The sequence below is a fragment of the Sarcophilus harrisii genome, chromosome 3 (assembly GCF_902635505.1).
Source record: "Sarcophilus harrisii chromosome 3, mSarHar1.11, whole genome shotgun sequence".
Lineage (NCBI taxonomy): Eukaryota > Metazoa > Chordata > Mammalia > Dasyuromorphia > Dasyuridae > Sarcophilus > Sarcophilus harrisii.
Window position 1 is genome coordinate 466,897,022 of NC_045428.1, and position 20,530 is coordinate 466,917,551.

At 35.1% G+C, this 20,530-nt stretch overlaps 2 protein-coding genes across 2 annotated transcripts in view; both read left to right on the forward strand.

Annotated features, from left to right (window-relative positions):
• Positions 1-12,728, forward strand: part of HEPHL1 (hephaestin like 1) — a 90,855-nt gene extending 78,127 nt beyond the window's left edge. Inside the window, exons 16-20 of the mRNA XM_031961008.1 lie at positions 4,148-4,370; positions 5,795-5,934; positions 8,096-8,258; positions 9,804-9,875; positions 9,966-12,728. Of these exons, the coding sequence (XP_031816868.1) occupies positions 4,148-4,370; positions 5,795-5,934; positions 8,096-8,258; positions 9,804-9,875; positions 9,966-10,165 (798 nt within the window). The 3' untranslated portion in view covers positions 10,166-12,728. The remainder of the gene's footprint in view (positions 1-4,147; positions 4,371-5,794; positions 5,935-8,095; positions 8,259-9,803; positions 9,876-9,965) is intronic.
• A 7,045-nt stretch (positions 12,729-19,773) lies between these two features.
• The window catches only part of PANX1 (pannexin 1), a 56,167-nt gene continuing 55,410 nt past the window's right edge, over positions 19,774-20,530 (forward strand). The window contains exon 1 of the mRNA XM_003764315.3: positions 19,774-20,506. Within this exon, the coding sequence (XP_003764363.1) occupies positions 20,326-20,506 (181 nt within the window). The 5' untranslated portion in view covers positions 19,774-20,325. The remainder of the gene's footprint in view (positions 20,507-20,530) is intronic.

Below are 20,530 nucleotides of genomic sequence, written 5' to 3' on the forward strand. Positions count from 1 at the left end.
TAAAAAACCAAAGAATTGTTAGTCCTCCTTCCTTTTGATAAAACTCTACTACATGCCTTACTCATAGAGATGATTCTGTATGTTCAAAGACTATTTTTGTGCACTATTTTTTGTCAGGCCATAGAATCATAGATATAGAGCTGGAAGAAACCTTCTATCAAAGGATCATCAAAGTCCAAACCCCCTCATTTTTTAGATATAAATATCTAGCATTTATATTGTACATTGTAGTTTGAAAAGCACTGCACATGTTCTCTCACTTAATCCTTACCACAAGCCCATGAGATAGATATTATAGTCTTCCATTTTACATAAGGGGAAATTGTGGCTAAGACATTAAATAATTTGTTCAGGACCTGGTGAATAGCTGAGAAAGTTTTAAGAATTCAAATCTTCCTGACTCCAAGTTCAACACTATCCACTTTGCTTGCTAGCTGCCTCTAAAGGTCAGAGATTTGAAGGGTCAAAAATATGCCCATGGTCATTTCAATGCACACTCTCAAAACATTGAGAACTAGAAAGTATCTCAACAAACACCTTGTCTAGTCCCACACTAAAAAAAAAATACCCAATAACAGAGCCAACAATAGCCAGAAATTTTTTACCTTAGTAAATCATTTATTTATAAATAAATAAATAAAATGTATTTATTTAGTAAATTTTACTTTAAAAATTTTACTTTAGCCTTAGCCTGAAACCCTCCAAGTTTACAACCTCATCATTCTACTTCTGGACTGCACTAATTATTAGCGAGTTTTTCTTGATAGCAAGTCTAAATTGTGTACAATTCTTCTGGTTCTATCTCTTGGGGCCAAATAGAACATGTCTAATCTCTCTTTCATATAGTATTCTTTCAAATACTTGAAGATAGCTATCATGTTTCTTATGAATCTTACCTCTTATAAGCTAAACATCTCCAGTTCCATCAGGCACTTCTCTTATAACATGGACTTAAGACCCTTAACCATCCAGGGGTCTTCCAACTATGGCCCACGGACCAGATGCAGCAGCTGAGGACTTTTATCCCTCTCACCCAGGGTTATGAAGTTTCTTTATTTAAAGGCCCACAAAACAAAGTTTTTGTTTTTACTATAGTCCGGCCCTCCAACAGTCTGAGGGACAATGAACTGGCCCCCTATTTAAAAAGTTTGAGGACAATTCTTAGCTGTCTCTCTCCAGCTTATTAATGTCTTTTTAAACTGTGGTCCCCAGAAATGTACCTAATAATACTTCAGGTGGGATTTAATAAGGGCAGAATCTAGTGGGACTATCTCTTCTATATTCTAGGAAGCTATGGACAACTCTCAATTCAGCTTATGATGCCCTTGACTGTTTGGACTCTCACAGCACTATTGTTGATAATCAACAATTATAGTTGATTCATTAATCAAGTAACAAGCATTTATTAAGTATCTCCTATAGGCCAAGCACTGTAAAGACATAGGGATATGAAGACAAAATGAAATAATCCAAGCTATTCAAGGAACTTTAAATTTTACATATAGGTGTTCAAATATACATAATTATTTTGGCAGACAAAAGAAAAAAGAAAGCGTTGAATCACCTTCTTGTTTTTAATTATCACCATCCCATTTGCTCCTTAGAAAGTCCAATTCCTTTTTTGATCCTCCTTTTTTCCTAGTATGATTAAAACTAAATGAACAAACAAGAAATTCAAATCTATTATGTTGTCCTTAGTTTTCCTCGCCAGCTTCTGACTATTCTAGACATCTCCTGATACAACTTTTATGGGTCCATGTCCCATTTCTGCATTAATTTCCTCTATATAGCTAGTTTTCCACTAACCTTTTCTTGCTGACATCTTTTCTACAGATCTGTTTTTAAAATATTTGAACTATTTAGTAAGTTTTCCATGAAACTACACTGGTTTCTTCAGACAATTCTCATTTTTTTCCTTCTCATCTAAATTGTTTTCTTTGGTGTCTATAGAATTACCTTTATAAGAGTTTTCTATTTTTCCTTAATCAACTTTCTTTTTGACTTCTTTGTAAATATGAAGAATGAACTGGAAGTCTTAATCATTGAGAACTGTACATGTCTTCAAGTAGAAAAAAAATTATTAAACTTTCTCATAAATTCTCCCCTTTACACTGTTTCACTTTAGGCTCAGTCAGAAAGACCACAGAACACATAAATTAATTTTAAAGCATTTTTCTAGAAATTTCTATGTTAATTTCTTACAAAAACCAGGTGGAGGAGAGCCCTTGGGGTATTTCAATTTTTAAAAAATCTAATATATTTTAGAAGTGAAGTTATGTTTTATTCTCCCCCTTTGGATCTATAACTTTCTATGTATTATTTTTTGGGAAAAGAGACATATGGACCACTATAAAGTAAAAGGAATTAACTTCAATTGGAAGAAATAATAATAATAACTAATATTTATGTAGTGCTTTATATTATAAATATATGTTTATATATATGCATCTATATATATATATTTAGATATAGACATGTGTATTGAATCTCACCTTCAGCTGTGTCAACCCTCTGTAGGTGGATGAGTAAGAAGAATCAAAAGACATTTTGTACCCCAAAAAAATTTTTTTTAAAGTTTAAAAGTTTAAAAGGTGAGTATTATTCCCATTTGACTAATAGATTAGATTTAGGTTTAGATTTAGATGTAACAGGGCATTCATTAAGCTGCATTTAGTTAAGCACTGAAGATACAAATGAAGAAAAACAAGACCTGCTCTCAAGTAGTTTTCTAATAAGGGAAAACAAAGCATTAAAAGCGGCTGGACAATTAAAGACAGGGTCCTGGAGAAGAAACCCACACAACACAAGGCTGCTAAGGAGGCAAATGAAGCAAGTCTCTACTACTGCTGCTGTTGCTACTACTAATACAGCTACTACTATGTAATGTTTAGATGATATTTTAAAGTTTGCAAAGAGCTTTACAAATATCTCATTTGATCCTCACAATCATTCTGTGAAGTGGGTACTATTATTATTATCCCCATTTTACAGACAAGAAAACAGGTTTAGAGAGATTAAATGACTTGTCCAAGTTCACATAGCTAGTAAACATCTAAAACAGGTTTAAAACTCAAGTCTTTCTGACTGAAAGACCAGCATCACATATCATCCCTATCCTCACTGTCCTCCTCATTAAAATGTCTGAAGAGATTTCATTAAATAAAGATTAAATGAATGTTAAGAGTTTGAGTTATATTTGGTTCATAGCTCAGTTCAAGCCTCCACTAAGGTCCTCCTCTTAAGATTCATTGTAAAACTGAATTAATTCTGGTTTCTCAAAGGAGCATAGACTTCTTTTCTTTGGGAAGATCCTCAAATGCCATATAGCCCAGTGCTTTTGTTTTACAATTGAGGATACTAAACTAAGTAAAGTGTCTTACCCATTGGTACACACTAGCAGTCAGAAGAGGAGGGATCAATCAATTCTAGGTTTTCCAATTTTAGAATTAATGCTCTTTCTACTGTACCTTGCTACTTTCAGTCCATTCCCTAGCAGCAGCTAGCAGCTTGGAAAAGGTTCAAGTTTAGGCTTTTTGACAAACTACTTTTGTGCCATCCTATGTTAAGTCAAGTTCAGAGAAGCTCGTCATCAGAATCCTAGTTACCAGGTGATGAATACTTTAGCTAGAACAACTCATTAAAGAGTAGATTAATGAATTGAGAAAATAATGGATCTTTTAAAATGAGATAAATACAAATATTAAATATGTGCTATGACCAGAACTCAAGCTAAAGTCAGATTCTATAGAAAGTTTAAGTATTTACCTGCTTGACTGAAATTAAGAATGATCTCAATTTCCATTCTAGTATTGTAAATATTTAGTCTCTAAAGACTAAAGTTGCAGTTCAATTCTATAAAAAAAGATCTTATGAAAGTGATAAAATTTAAATTACTCAACTCTGTTTTCTGGATTCCGGGGAAAGTTCATTTAACAGATAATTAACCTGCATTAGGTATGGTCAGGGATACAAAATAAAATTTGAGACATAATCTCCAAACTAATTCCATTTCTGGCCCTGGGTTTATGACATATGGTTTATTAACATTGCTATCTCAAATAAACAAAATTTTTCTGAACATATTTTCCAGAGATTTTTACTAAAATTTTTAAATATAACCTTTAACTATTGCCTCTTTTCTTTCCAGGACACTTACAGTGGTTTGATGGGTCCTTTGATAACTTGTAGAGAAGGAGTGCTGAATGAAAAGGGACTAAGAAGTGATATTGACTATGAATTTGCCCTTTTGTTTTTGGTGTTTAATGAAAACGAATCCTGGTATCTGAATGAAAATATCAAAAAGTATCTCAATAAGGACCCACGAAAATTTAAGCACACAGATGATTTTGTGGAGAGCAACAAAATGCATGGTATGTAAGAGTTGGGTCAACAACATGAAAAGGTCAGATCAAAAATTGGGCTGAGGCATGGGTTCAGAATTCCATTTCTGAATGTCAACAACTCCTTAACGTGAAATAGAGACAGTGCAATATTTTTTGAAAATTAAAATAATTGAAGACATGTGTCTTTGCATATCCATCTAAGTTTAGGCAATAGCACCTGTCGGGTTTCCCTTGGAGTTATATTTTATTTTGTTCCAGAGCATGGGAAATTATCACAGCATTTAGAATTACAGATCTGAGAGATGGACCTAATGCCCAAATCTCTTGGGAGCATGAATTCCTTTTATACCATCCCTGATAAATAACTACAAATTCTGATGAAAAACTTATAGTAGAGAACACCCCATTTCTTTGTTGGACAGCTCTCATTGATAGTAAGTTTTTTCCTTATTTTAAATTAGATTTGCTTTCCTATGACTCCTACCCTTTGTTATCAGTTTTACTTTCTAAGGCCAAACAGAATGAACTTAATCTAAAGTCATACACAGTAAGCCTTTTCTCATATGATAGACCTTTAAAAGAGGGAGAGTTAGGAACTTCAGAGAGTATTCAAGGTTTGGAACTTATACTATAAGAAATGTAATTGGATGTAAGCTACTGATAAAGAAAGAATTGCCAAGATTTTTTGAGGACCTAATTGAGGTATAATAGTTTAAAATCTAACCTTTAAGGTTGGAAAGTTTGAGTTTGTACTTTTCCAATGGTTTCCTTTTTTTTTTTTTTTTTTTTGGTCCATTCATCATCTGTATAATTTAATAAGTAACACATTCCTCTCGGGTCACCACTCCCCTTCAAAATATAACTCTTATAGAGCAGTGTCTGTCTTTTATATTTTTACTCCCAGAACTTAGAATTAAGAACTTGGTATTGCCTGGCCTATAGTATGTATTTAACAGGACAGCTGGAATAGAGTGCTGGGCCTGGAGTTGGGAAGACTCATTTTCCTGAGTTCAACTTGGACCTTAAATACTTACTAGCTATCCGATCCTTAGCAAGTCATTAAATCCCATTTGCTTCAGTTTCCCATCTTTCAAATGAGCTGGAGAAGGAAATGGTAAACCACTCCAATATCTGCCCAAAAAAACCCTAAATGGGTCACAAAGAATAGGACACAACTGGAAAATGACTGAACAAAAGTACTTAAATATTTTATTGTTCATTCATTATTATGAATTCATATCAGATTGTGGGGTTGTGTTTGATGCTTTTGATTTTTATAGTCTAGGGACATTTTTGGGCAGGTCTGAGTTGATAAGTGGGAATATTTGTAAATAGGGAGAAATTATTTCAAATCTAGAAAACTGATGTTTTCAGTTTTGGCCCAAACAATTCAAAGATGGATTAAATAATGAATATTCTTAGACTGATGAATAGTTTATTCCTCTCCCCAGCTATTAATGGAAAGATATTTGGAAATCTCCATGGTTTAATAATGAATGAAAATACGATGACAAACTGGTACCTATTGGGAATAGGAAGTGAAGTTGACATACATACCGTTCATTTTCATGCAGAAAGTTTTCTTTTCAAGGTAAGTAAAAGCCAAGTGAGTCCCAAATGCTTAATGTTTCTGGGGAGACTTCATAACATGAAATGAACTTACTTTCACCATGAACAGAGGTTATTTCATACAATTTGTGATATATTGCAATTTATGAGATCTTAACAGCTAAGGACTTTAGAAGTGAGTTCAAACTCTCTTATTTTATAGATGTGGAAACTTGTACCTTGAAAGGGAAAATTACTTGCCCAAGGTTAAATAATAGATAAGTGGCAAAGTAGAGATTGCTCTGACTCCAAATTACAGTTCTTATTCTATCTTACCATACTATCTCTTCCACACAACATCTTCTCTCAATTCACAAAGATGACAGAAAATAATCATGTAAATATATCTTCCTAATAATATGTTCTATGATCCATATTTTAAAATTACCTATTTTCTATAATATATTCCAGTTAAAAAAGAATTGTTTCATGCATATTTTTATGGATGAAAAAGGTTTTCATATAGCTTGTTCTATTTGATCCTTTTAATAACTCTATAAGATAGACAAGATTTCTCAAGATGGTGAACCTCAGGCCCAGAGAATTGAAATTACTTATTCATGATCATAAGAACTAGTATGATGAAATGGGATTTGAATGCAAGATCTTGCTCCAGGTCTTTTTATAAATATCTCTCAGTAGAAAGTCCCTGATCCTCAGGAAAATATTAATGAACCCATTCAAAGAGAAAGATCTGGAAAAAGAGTTAAGAAAAACTCCTGAACTTTGCTTAGATCAAAGATCCTCACAGATGGAAGAGACCAAAAGAATCATTTCTAACATGTGACATTTACATCACCATTATGTACCACCAGGCAGTAGGAACAACTCTGAACTTGGAGTCAGGAGATATACAAATCTGACTCCCACTTCTGATGCCTAGCCAATTGTGTGATCGTGGGCAAGTCAATTAAGTTGAACCTCAGTTTTTTCACATGTAATATAGGGACAAGCCTGACATATCTAAATCAGAACTGATTATCTTTTCCCCAAAAACCCACACCTCTTCCAAAGTTCCCTATGTCTATCCAAGACACCACCATCTTCCCAGAGATATTCACATCTCGTTCACAACTATGGTATCATGTTCAACTCTTCACTGTCCCTCATCCCATATGTCCAATCAAATGTCTGTTCCTATTAATTCTATCTTCACATTTCTTGCATATGCCCCCTTCTCTGTACTCACACATCTGCCTCTTACCCATCTTCTTTTACCTCTAGTCTGATTTATTAGATTAGCCTCTAAAATGATCTTTCCATATCAAGTCTCTTTCCACTACAATCCTTCCTCAACAGAGCTGTCAGTGTGATTTTCCAAAAGCACAGGAGTGACTATCTCACAAATCTCCCAACTCCATCAACTCCAGAGTTTCCCTATTACTTCTGGAATTGCATATAATCTTTTCTTTTTGGCATTTAAGAGCTCTTTGCAACCTAATTCTTCTTGATCTTTATTCTTCTAAGATATTACTCCCCAGTCAATACTCTATAGTCCAGCCTGAGTCTACTTGTTCATGCCCCACACTGCAGCAAATTTAGGAGGTTGTTGCAGTGGTGAAGATTTAAGGCCTAGAAGTTTTGATAGACTATGTTGCTTATAGTGGTAATAGAAATGAAGGAATTTAAACAAGGACTGAAGCCTTAATAGGACAGAATGAAACTTTAGTGGGTTCTACCCTAGTGTGTTAAGGACACTAGGACACTCAGGATTACCTTCAATCATTGAATAGCTTTGATCTGACTTGGAAATCCTTCTTTACATCTTAACTTTTAAAGCACCATATCAACTTATTTAATACCTTAAGACTTTGAATCATTTATTTAAATAGAAGCCCCCAAAATACTGTCTTTTTTATGGGTAAGTTTTCCTAGACCTGGAATGAAAGCTGGGGACAAATTATAACTTTTAATGGAAATGATCAAAAGCCTGATGCTACTACCATTAGGGCCTTCAGTTATGTCAACCCTCTGTAGGTGGATGAGTAAGAAGAATCAAAAGACATTTTGTACCCAAAAAAAATTTTTTTAAAGATATTTTGGAGATAAGAAGAGTTTAAAGAATTTCCCCTCTCCACATTCCCCCTATTAGTCTCACTGAAACCAGGCAAAGAAAAACTCAAGTATTCACTTTGTTTCTACAGTTGGATAAATCTTTTCGTGAAGATGTGTATGATCTCTTTCCTGGGACCTTTCAGACCATTGAACTAATTGCAGATCATCCAGGAACATGGCTTTTGCATTGTCATGTATCTGATCACATCCATGCAGGCATGGAAACAACATATACTGTCTTCAGAAACTTAGGTACTGATTCCAAATCATTCGTATTTAATACTATATAATGCAATCAGTGTTTATGTCGACTGTGTGATAGTACACTATATTTACTGCTAAAAGAGATGACATTTGATGAATCATGGGACCTACTGTCATGGAGTTTACAATCTAGTGGGGATAAGACACAAATACAAATAATTAAAATAGACAGTTACATGATTATCCAGTCAAGGGTTATGTGAAATCTGAAGGAAAAATTATCACCCACTAGAGCTATTAAGGAAGGTTTCCTGGAAAAGGCAGCATTAGAATTTTTTTTATAGGATAGGTAGTAATTCAGCATATGGAATGGAGCTGAGACCCAACTATGACTCTAGAAGACTGATGATGAAACATGCCTTCACCTAATGAGAGATGGTGAACTACAGGTGCAGAATGAGGCTTTTTTTTTTTTTTTTTTTAACATGGCTAATATAAGGATTTGTCTTGCTTGACTGTATTTATTGGTTACAAAGGAGAAGTTACAAATGAAGTGAGAAGGGAAAACAGAGAGAAAAGGGGTCTAATAGTAAATGTTTTAAAAAAAGGCAAAAAAGTAATAAAAAGAAGTTCAGAGGGAAACACAAATAGGTCATATTTGGGACCAATATCTTTCTTTTTTTGTACACACTAAAGAAAAAAGAGTTGAGCTATATATAGTAAAGATTCAGAGTATTTTACATGTAATCTTTATGTTCTTTTTCCTTGTGGAAATACTCATTTGCAAGTGCAAACTGGGTTTTCAGGCAAGCCTAGAACATTTTGTAGAAGTCTTTCCTGACAGATGGAGAGAATACTGTTGGGCTCTTGTATGCACTAGATGTGTATAGTACCCATATTCTCTTGGGAACTAAGGAAGTCAACTCTTCTTCATGCACCCACTTTTTAGTTCAATTCCCTAAATATGTTAGTCTATATGTACAATTGATTCCAAACAAAAAACAGCTTTTTTGTCCATTATAAATTAAAACCTTGCAGATGTGATCTTAGTCTCTTCCCACCACATGCAGGCTACATAAAGGACCATCACAAATAATGAATAGCATGTAAACTCATTTATCTAAGCAGGTAACATGCAACATTGTGCCATTTTGTCCATCAATTATGCAGTAATACAGCTTGGTGCAGGATTAAATGGAAATCTGGTTTATAAATTCAGAATATAAATAAGAATAAAAGAAAGATTTTTTTAAAAAAAGTGTGAGGAGGAAAAAATTTCAGGCACAGTGAATTTCATGAGCTCAGTGATGTAAGTACATAATTTGGGGACAAAAAATGATTCAATTTGGCTGTAACTGACAGCTCATTAAGGGGGTTAATAAGGCTGGAAGGGCATATTCATACATCACTTATGTGCAGACTACATGAAGAGATACTTCTTACAGGGTCTTAATAACAAAGACCAAAGTTAGTCCTATTGAGCATAACAGGATTGGGATGAAACACTGAAGAAACAGTATTGTGAACAATGGAACAAATTACTCTTTAGAATTCTCTTGTTGACATGATATCCTTTTTATTTAATTTCTCCAGATAACAGGATTCCTTATTCCACGAAGCCCTCTTCTAAAGAAGAACCAATCCCTCCCACTGTGCCTACTGATGGTAGCTATTAACTCTCAAACTTATCTATTTGGGAAAAAAAATCCATTAGAGAAATCCAAAAGTTGCTAACACTACTTCTTGTTTTCACAGGAATCAATAATGAAAAGATACATTTCTTTGGCAAAAATCTGGCTCCCAGAGCAGCAAAGGCAGCTTTGGTCATCCTTTTTATCATCGGCCTCCTGCTCTTCCTAGTAGTCATTTCTCTCTTTCTCATTCTCCGATCTCTGAGAAACCGGATGGATTACCGAGCTATTCAGACTTGTGCACTTCCCACTGATGCTTTGTAAACTGCCCTTCCTCAGCCAGCATGCATGAAAAGCAGTCAAGCTTCACCCTTAGATGGGAAAAAAACAGTGCAACAAGATTATATAAGGCAACGTTTACAATAACAAAACAGATACTGTATCCTAGACCAGGCATCTGATGCCCTCAAAATATAACTGAAAGCAATTTGCTTTTATCTATTGAAATAGGTTATGATTAATTCTCAGGGATAAATACATACACATACACACAAATACACAAGATATTATCTCAGACGAGAAAAGTCTACTTCAAGGCTGTCCTCTAAGTGATGATGCCAAAAAGATGTCTCCATTTTCAATTTTTCTACTCTAGAGTTCAAGCTTTCCTAGCTAGCCATCAAATTTAGTTCCTAGATGATTAAAGGGTCACTTACAAAGTACCAGAAAGCATTGTAGCAATCCAATGAGATGGCCCTGATTTTTCCCACATCCAATTAGATTGTTCTCTATGATATTCAAGAAAAGTCACTACCTACTGAATCTTCAGGATTTATTTTAAAGCATCTGCTGGCAGAATATGATCTAATAATGAGTCTTCTTTGCTCAATAAGCCAGTGCTCCTAATTTTTCTTTTTCACCTGTTACATCAACAGACTCTGCATTGGTTAGTTATCAAAAGTAAAGTTATCAGGGTTTTTTGTTTTATTTTCTTTTTGAAAAAAAAAATTGCTGCTTGCTTTATGCAAACTTTTAGTCATACTTGAAGGTTTACAAATTTACTTAATACTAAATATTTTGACAATATATTTCTGTTGCAAGGTTTGTATTTTTTTAAATCAACTTCATATTTATGCTTAGAAAAGTAGGATTTTTAGAATCTGTGAAATAATAGGCCAGGTCCTCTCACTTGTGTCTGGCCTCCCTGTGCAGCAAAATGTAGGGGGTTTCAAACAGACCATAGTGGGAATTTCAGAAATGGAGGGTTGCTGCCCAGCAGAAGAGTTCAGTACTTAATATTTGAGTCTGATTTTCACTGAGTTTAGGAAATCATTCCAAAGCTGCATTTTTGATTGCAATCAAAATAGAATGAGAAATAATATAAGACAATTCATCTATGTGACTGACTTCTCACCAACCATAAATTTTATGCCTTTAAAGACCAGGAGCTTTGGGGGAGGAATAAAAAGAAGAGATTAGGGCAAGCAGCCAAGAGAAGGAAAAGTTTAGAAAGAAGAGACTTCTGAAAGGAATTCCTTTTATATTTTTTAAAAAGCTTTGTTTTATTTTTATTTAAAAAGCTTTGTAGATTAGTATTGAAATTTTATAGGCCCAACCAACTTCCTAATTAACTGAACACTTTCTACACCTTATTTCCTATTACTGGGGAATAAATAAGAGAGATAAAAGCAAAATTCTTTACCATTAGACTAACAAATCATTACTTACTGGAGTTTCTTGACTCCCTGCAAAGTAGTTAAGTGTATTGGTAGCATATCTAAGTTAAGAGTAGATCAAACGAATATGGGAGTTACTGAGGAATACTTATATGTAAATTGTGGTGAAGGGATATTTTATTTATATTCTTTTGCATCTATGGGTTGGGGTTAGAAGCAGGAAGTAGGATAATTAAAGATAGTTATAATAACACCAAAAATTTTAACAATATCTGAATAATTATTAAGTCTATAATGTCAATCAGGGAACCTCAATTATTCTCATCTCAGATTCTCACTTAATCAAGAGCAAAAAAAATGATATAATATATTCTAATAAGTAATGTGATAGCATGGTCTTCACTAGCAAATTCTGTGAATGCTGTGAAATTACTCAACAAAAGAATTTATAGTAATGATGATAACAAATGTATTTTTAATGTAATACCCTTCATAAGTTTTTATCCTTTAGAATAAGCAATTTTGATATATTCTTTCTTTTCATCTGATTTAATTCTAATGGAACTATAGGTATAAAAGATTAGTTTATTTCTTTCTAATACTCTATTTAATAAAGGTTGATATAATAATAGATTGTAATGTACATGGTTTATTTTGCTTAATCACCTAGACAGAAAGATAGTGTTCCAATTAGTAAGAGTGGAGTTGGGGTTTGTATGTAAGGTCCTTATGGCAGAGGACAAAAACTAACATAAAAAATAGGCAATGTAGAATAACATATTGACTTGAGGTTGATCAGAAGATTGGTGTTTAAGTTTCACTTTTACCATTTACTAATCATTTTCACAAACAGATCACTTATTCTTTATGAGTTTCAGTTTCCCCACTTGAAAAAATATGGATAATAATAACATTAATGTATATAAATTACTTCATAACCACTAAGTATTCTTTAAATTGTTAGTATTTTAAATGGGAAAATAATATGGCAGAACTAGATATAGATCAACATCTTACACTGTACCAATTCTACCAATATAAGATCAAAATAGCCACATGATTTACACATAAAGGGTAATACCATAAGCAAATCAGAAGAGCATGGAATAGTTTATTTGTCATATCTACAGATAAGGGAGGAATTTAGTACCAAAGAAAATATAGAGAGCATTACAAAATATAAAACAGATAATTTTATTATGTAAAATTTAAAAGGCTTTGAACAAACAAAACCAACGTAACCAATATTAAAAGGAAAGCAGAAAACTTGGAGAAATTTTTTTGTAACAAGTATTTCAGATAAAGGTCTTATTTCTCAAAGATAGGGAGAATTAAGTCAAATTTATAAAAATACAAGTCATTTTCCAATTAATAGTGGTCAAATGATAGAAAAAGTTAGTTTTCAGACAAAGAAATCACAACTATCTATATTCAAATGAAAAAATGCTCTAGATAACTATTGATTAGAGAAATGCAAACTGAAAGAACTCTGAGGGACCATCTCACATCTATCCGACTGATTAATATGACAGAAAAAGAAATTGGTGGATGTTGGAAAGGAAAAATTGGGACACAAATGCATTGATAGTGGAGTTGTGAATTGAACCAACCATTTTGAAGAACAATTTGGAACCATTCCCAAAGGGTTGTAAAACTGTGCATATTTTTTGATCCAACAATACCACTGCTAAGTCGGCATGTCAAAGACATAAAAGGTGTGGAATTATTTGTACAAAAATATTTATTGCAACTCTTTTTGTGGTAGCTAAAAATTGGAAATCAAAGGAGATTGATTAATTGGGGAATGGTTAAAGAAGCTGTGGCATATTATTGTGATGACAATCAAGATGATTTTAGAAAAACCTAGAATGATTTTCATGAACTGATGCAAAGTGAAATGAGCAGCAGAAGAATATTGTACACAATTACAACAATATTGTTTGATGAAGAACTGTGAATGACTTAGTACTTCTCAGCAATACAGTGACCAAGACAATCCTAAAGGACTGATAATGCCGCATAATATCTGCTTCCAGAGGAAAAAACTGGTATTCAGAAAGATTGAAGCATGCTACTTTTTACTTTCTTTCTTTCATTCTTTTTCTTTTGAGTTTTCTTATGCAAAATGATTAATATGGAAATGTTTTACATAATTGCACATGTATAACCTATATCTGATTGCTTTCTGTTTCAGGCAGTGGGGAAGAAAAGATGAGAAAAAAAGGAGGAGTAGAATCTAGAACTTGAAACTTTAAAAAAAATGCTTTAGAATATTTTAATATGCAATTGGAGAAAATAGTAAATACATACTTCAAAAATTGTTAATATTTTGCCTTGGTCCTTGAAAGAATCATAGCTTTATCAGAATAGGTACATTCACTAGATCTTCTCTTAAGGGATTCTTCTCCATGTTTTCTCATTCTTATCTATAGAAGATCTACTCAAGCACTTAAAGCTTTGTTATTTAGTGTCTTGAAGGAATGGGCATGTAGGTGGCCCAGTGAACAAAGTACCAGACCTGTAGTCAATAAAACTTATCAAGCCTTAGACACTTACTAGGTGTGTGAGCTTTGCCAAGTCACTTAATCCTTTTTTGCCTCAGCTTCCTCACCCATAAAATGAGCTGGAGAAGAAAATAGCAAGCTGCTCCAGTATCTTTTACCAAGAAAACCCCAAATGAGATATAAAGAGTTCGACACTATGAACAACAAAAGCCTTGGAGCTAGTGGTATCACGTTCTAGTTGTTTGTTTGGATACTTACAGCCATGACTTTATTCACATATCTCCTTTTCCAACCAGACATACTCTTAATAATATTTAGCATGCCATTTCTTCCATCTAGTCCATGTCAGTTGTTACATGCTACTAACATTCTACTGCCTGCTTATACCCATCATATTTCTTTTCATTGCCTTTGAAAGTATCATTTTAATTCTTCTGAAATGGTTGTGTTAATATCATGGCTATGCTTCACATATTATATAGATCATACTTTATGTTTAAAGATAGTAAAAATCTTAGGGACTTGCCAGTTTAGTTATGATATGGTAGACTTGATGACTGGAATCATGAACCCAGTACAGTTCATGGAATTTCTTAAAACCCTGCCTGCACAACAATGTTAGCAATATAATTTTGAACAACTGACACCAAATTCTAGAAATCAAAATACAGACCTTGATTTGGCTCTAGTCAGGAAAATAAATTTCAGGAAAGAGTGCTCTTTAGTAGATCCACAGACAGAATTAGCTTTCTTTTGTGACTAGGACAGAATTCTTTAAGCTTGATACTGAGTCTTTCCTTGGAAAAAAAGAAAACTTTCATTAATATGTTAAAATTTTGGAAGGCAGAAATTACAGTATCACTTCCAGACCTCAAGAAGGCACTGTTTGAGTATATCTGAACCCTAATTGGTAGGATTATAAATGAAAGCATATGACTTGGTGCCTTTTCCCTGCACCATACCCAAACCTTGCCAGTTCTACCTCCTTAACATCTCTTGCATCTATCTCCTCTCTACTCACAGCACAACTGCTCTAGTTCTACCCCTCATCACTCCTTACCTGGACTATTATAGGAACTTTCTAATTGGTCTCAGTGAATCCAGTTTCTTCCTTTTCCAATCTATCCTCCTCAAAGCTTCCAAATTGCCTGATTGTGTAATTCCACCACTCCATCATTCTCCTTCTCCCCATTATTGTCCCTATTATCTGTATAACAAAATACACATTCCTCTGACATTTAAAGTCCTTCACAATCTAGCTCCAGCCTATTTTCCATTTTGATTACACTTTGTCCTTGCTCTATCCCAACCAAACTGTCCTATTTTCTGTTCTTTATAAATGATATTCCATCTTTTCCATCTTCTTGTCTTTGCCAGAGGGCTCCATATGTCTGGAATATGCTCCTTCCTCACTTCTCCCTCTAGAAATCCTTCAAAGTTCAATTCAACTGTCATGTCCTTTAACAGGTCTTTATTGATTTTCTCAGCTGTTAGTATTCTTCAAAAATCCCTTGGTATTTTGCATAAGTAGGAAATGCATAGGTTATATGGCTATATATAGCTATAGAATATTGACTATGCGATTAGACCCAATTAACGTAAGGGTTGGTTTTTCTAAACATTTTTTATTCATTGTTATAACAAGACTCATTGGGTATAGGAAGAAGACTATATTCAGAAATGAAGGAAGGTATAAAAAATAAGCATAAAATTAATAATAACAAAATTTAAAGGAAATGTAAAGAAATATTTAAAAATGGATTTTGTGTATATCTACATCAATTTCCTTGGGCCTTAGTTTCTTCATCTATAAAATGACTAGATTTATAGTCATTAATATTCTTGATAAATTACAATAGAAGATGTAAATTATTTACTATGAATTCTAGTCTCATTTTAACTTCTTCCCTTGCTGGAAGGCAGAAGATACTTACTCAGATGAGTTGAGCAGTTGATAAAGGGTATTTCTTCAACTGGAATGGAGACAGGGAAAAGAAACTTAATGGCTTAGATTTGGAATGGACCTTTTAGAGGTCATTAAATCCAATACCCTCATTTTCATACCAAGAAAGTGGTACCCAGATAAGGCCAAGTGACTTGCTCAGGGTCACACATGCAACTGGTGACTTAAGAAGGATTTTAACTTAGAATTTCCTATCTTCAAGTCCAGCTTACTGTATCGGCATGTGCTGAAGCCACCTCACAAGAGCTAATTGTTAAATTTTCCTTTGAGTATCCAGAAATCAGCAAATACTACAAATCAGAGTTTGATTTATTATTTTGTAGGTTTGCAAGACTTAAGAAAGTAATGGAGAAAATGTTAATTATGCAAACTAAACTTAAACTCTATAGAGTGAATACATTTGTGGGGGTATAGAACTTGTTAAACATTACTAGCACAACCCTAGCTATCTACTACACCATGCTATCTTTCTGAGCTATACAACCTTTAGTAGTTCTTCCAACTCTACATCTTTTAGGATTGTGTCCTTTCTCCCCCAGTAGAATATTAGCTCCTTAAGGGCAAAAACTGTTTCAATTTTGTTTAATTTGTATCTTTAGCACCTAGTATGTTTGTTGATTGATTGATTTGAATGAAGGTAAGGACTCTAAGACACAGAAATTCTAAAGTCATCTTGATTTTTTCCTGCCCCCAATTAGCCATGAAAGAAGTTGGCTCTTGCTCTTGTCCCACTGTTCTCTATCTGGTGGCCAGGAGAGCAGAAGCTTTATGAATCTGTTTTCTCTATTTTGTTCCTTTTCCATTATGGTTGATGAAGGAAACAGAGCCTTGGTTCTCCTCTTCTCTCTCCCTGATGTTCAGAGCATTTATTTTTTTCTGACATCCTTAAATGACTGCCTGCTAAGCCATCCTGAGTCTGGAAAAGATATTGTTAATTTACTTTTATACGCCTTTAAAGGATAATGGTGTGACCTCTTAGATTGGCTAAAATGATAGGAAAAGATAATAAATGTTGGAGGGGATATGGGAAAACTTGGACACTAATACATTGCTGATGGAATTGTGAACTGATCCAACCATTCTGGAGAGCAATTTGGAACTATGCTCAAAGGACTATAAAATTGCATAATGTAGCAGTGTCTCCACTGGGTCTGTATCCCAGAGATCATAAAAAAAGGAGAAAGAATCCACATGTGCAAAAATATTTGTAACAGACCTTTTTGTAGTGTCAAGAAACTGGAGTGAATACCCATCAGTTGGAAAATGGTAAAATAAGTTATGGTATATGAATTTATGGAATATTATTGTTCTATAATAAAAGATCAGCAAGATGATTTCAGAAAGGCCTGAAGAGATTCATATGAACTGATGCTAAGTGGAGTGAGTAGAATCAGGAGAACACTATACACAGCAACAAGATTAGGTAATGATTAAGTCTGCTGAATTTGGCTTTTTTCAGCAATGAGGTGTTTTAGGCTAATTCCAATAGACTTGTGATGGAGAGAGCCATCTACATCCAGAAAGAGGATTATAAGGGACTGAATATGGATCACAATATAATATTTTCATCTTTTTGTTGTTGTTTTCTTGATTTTTTTTCTTCTTTTTTTTTCCTTTGTGATCTGGTTTTTCTTGTGCAGCATGATAAATGTGGAAATACATATAGAAGAGCTGCACATGTTTAACATATTGGATTACTTACTGTCTAGAGGAAGAGAGGGAGAAAATTTTGGAGCATAAGGTTTTGCAAGGGTGAATGTTGAAAACTAACTTTGTTATATATTTTGAAAATAAAGTTATTTTTTTAAAAAAAAGGTTAATGATGTGTCTAAATTTTTTTTATAATTATTTTTAAGACTCATGTTTTAAACCTGACATGGTAGTAAGTGACTATAGTCCCTACTGCTGAGGAATCTAAGATTGATAGATTGTTTGAATTTAGGAGTTCTGAGATGAAGGCAGGCCAAAAGCCAATACAGTATCCACATTAAATCCAGCATCAATGTGATGAGCTCCTAAGAGCAGATAGATAAACATGCTGCCTAAGGAGGGACAACTCAGTCCAGGTAAGAAATATGGAACAGATTAAAGCTTTAATGCTGATCATTATTAGCCTCATATCTGTGAGTGGCCACTACTTTCAGCCTGTCAAGATAAAGAGAAGTAGTTACATACTCTCTCTCTCTCTCTCTCTCTCTCTCTCTCTCTCTCTCTCTCTCTCTCTGAAACCATATATCTATATCTATTGAGCTGTCTGTATATATTATGTATTTACTGTTTCTTTGTATAAAAGTAATTTTTGATAGATTTGTATATTGATGCTGAGCAAGAAAATTCATCTAATGGTTTGTATGTTTTATAAATATCAATTCATCCCCTACTTGTAATTTATTCATTGGTAAGCTAAGAATTTAATACCTCAATTAGATACTTTCTCTTCAGAAAATTTTTTTTTAATTAGTGGGTTTCAGTTTCCAGGTATCCTATCCAGGACATTGGAGTACAACAGTTTGATAAGTCTTAATAGAAGATATAAACTAGTGTATTTGCAATTCCAGTCTCATTTTAACTCTCCCCATTGTCTCTCCTCCTTAAGGAAGGAGAGACAGCAGTCAGATGAGCTGGGCAGTTATGAGAGCAATTTTCTAACCTAGAATGGAGACAGTGAGAAAGAAAGCTGTCAAGGCTTAGGGCCCATGAATACTATCAGCTCTTGGTGATATCTCTGATACCTCACAACTTCAAATGCTCTCTTCTATAGTAATGGCTCATGGTTACTTTGAAATAAGTGTCCAAGGAAGCAGCAGGCATCCAGAATGGACATACCTCTCAACTCTACTTGATATTCTTCCTCCCAGGTGGCAGATAAAAGCACTGATTTGGGCTTCCTTTTCAAGAAGCCTACAAAACTAAGTCAAAAAATGTCATTAAATTAGAGAATTCTGGAGCAGAGTCAATTTTTCATGTGGGAGAATGAAATTGAGAGGCCAGGAACATACCAAATTCTATGCCCACAATATATGCCAGACTATTACCAATATTGCTCTAGAAAGAGATTTACAGATTCATAGATGAGGTATGGTTTGGATATCTTGTGAGATTTTAACAAGATGCAATTTTTTTTATATCAGAGGTTTTGAAGATGAGGGAGAAAATGGGAATAACATCGACCCATCGGTCGAGGTAGAAAGACAGTTTGCAAGTGGTAAGAAGTAATAAGGGTGGTGGTTTGTGTAAATAGAAAGAGAAAGATATGAGAGATGGGAAAGGTTGAAAGGTTGATTCAAAGGTCCCCTCCAGCCCTAAATCCTAAGATACTTTTTTCCAGGACATTTATTTTGCAATCAGCAACCCCTTCTGAAATGTTTTTCTTGGAGGTACAGAATTTAAACAGGTCACTTGTGATGGTTCGGAGGAAGAAGCATAAGTAACCTAGTTTCCTAAGGGTTATATTGCAAAATGGTACTCAAACTACTCTTTAGCCACTTCAACTTCTTTCACCCATTTAATCAAATCACACCTTCCTTTGTTGTGTAGTCTTCCCAGATGATTTCAAAGAGAAACGAGCAAAATTAATACAAGAGTAAGTTTAATATTAAATTGATACTAAGAGCTTGGAATAGGTACCCAATGCAGCACCTGTTGTCCTATAGCTTTTTCTTTAGCTAGCCGCAGCACCCACAGAACAGTACGGGGAGGTTCCCAGGGAGGAGCTGCAACTAGCTTTGTTCTCTGAGCCAATGAGCAGTGGGCCAGGTGGCGAAATCATTCATTAGCGTAGAGAGTGAGTGAGAGCGAGTGGCTGGCTGGCGTTGGAAGCCAGGGCGCGTGCGCGCGCAGTCCAGAGTTTGGGCCGTAGTGGAGAGGTCTATGGGGAGGTGTAGCGTTCCTGTGAGAAGAGAATACTACGGGTCGCGTGGAGCCGGAGCTGCCCCCGGTGCTAGGCGGAGCGCGAGGCTGCTTTGGGCCCAGAATCCGGCCTGGGAATGCTCAGGCTCGAGCCACTTTATATCCTGGTCTGAACCACGCTCAGAGCATTAAGGCAGCGGCAGCCACAGCCACAACTACGGCGGTGCTTAGTACGGCCGAGCTTTCCCGCCCCAAGAGCTAACTCAGCTTCCGACCTGGAACAAAAGAAGCTGGGATGAGACCCGAGAGATTGCGAACGGAAAGTGAAAGCAGGGCTGAGCGCATTGAGGCTGTGACTGGATGAGAAATTGCACGCCTGTCAGCCAGTCCACCCGGCGCGGCCGAGCATCCTGAGCCCTGAAATGCAGTCCTGAGCAGGGTTCCCGAAGTAAGCTTTCCCCGGCGGTCCTCCGAGGGATTATCCCTGCCGCCATGGCCATAGCCCACCTGGCCACGGAGTACGTCTTCTCGGACTTCCTGCTCAAGGAGCCCACTGAACCCAAGTTCAAGGGTTTGCGCCTGGAGCTGGCGGTGGATAAGATGGTCACTTGCATCGCAGTGGGGCTGCCGCTGCTCCTTATCTCTCTGGCCTTCGCACAGGAGATCTCCATCGGTAAAAATCTGGGGGAATTGGGAG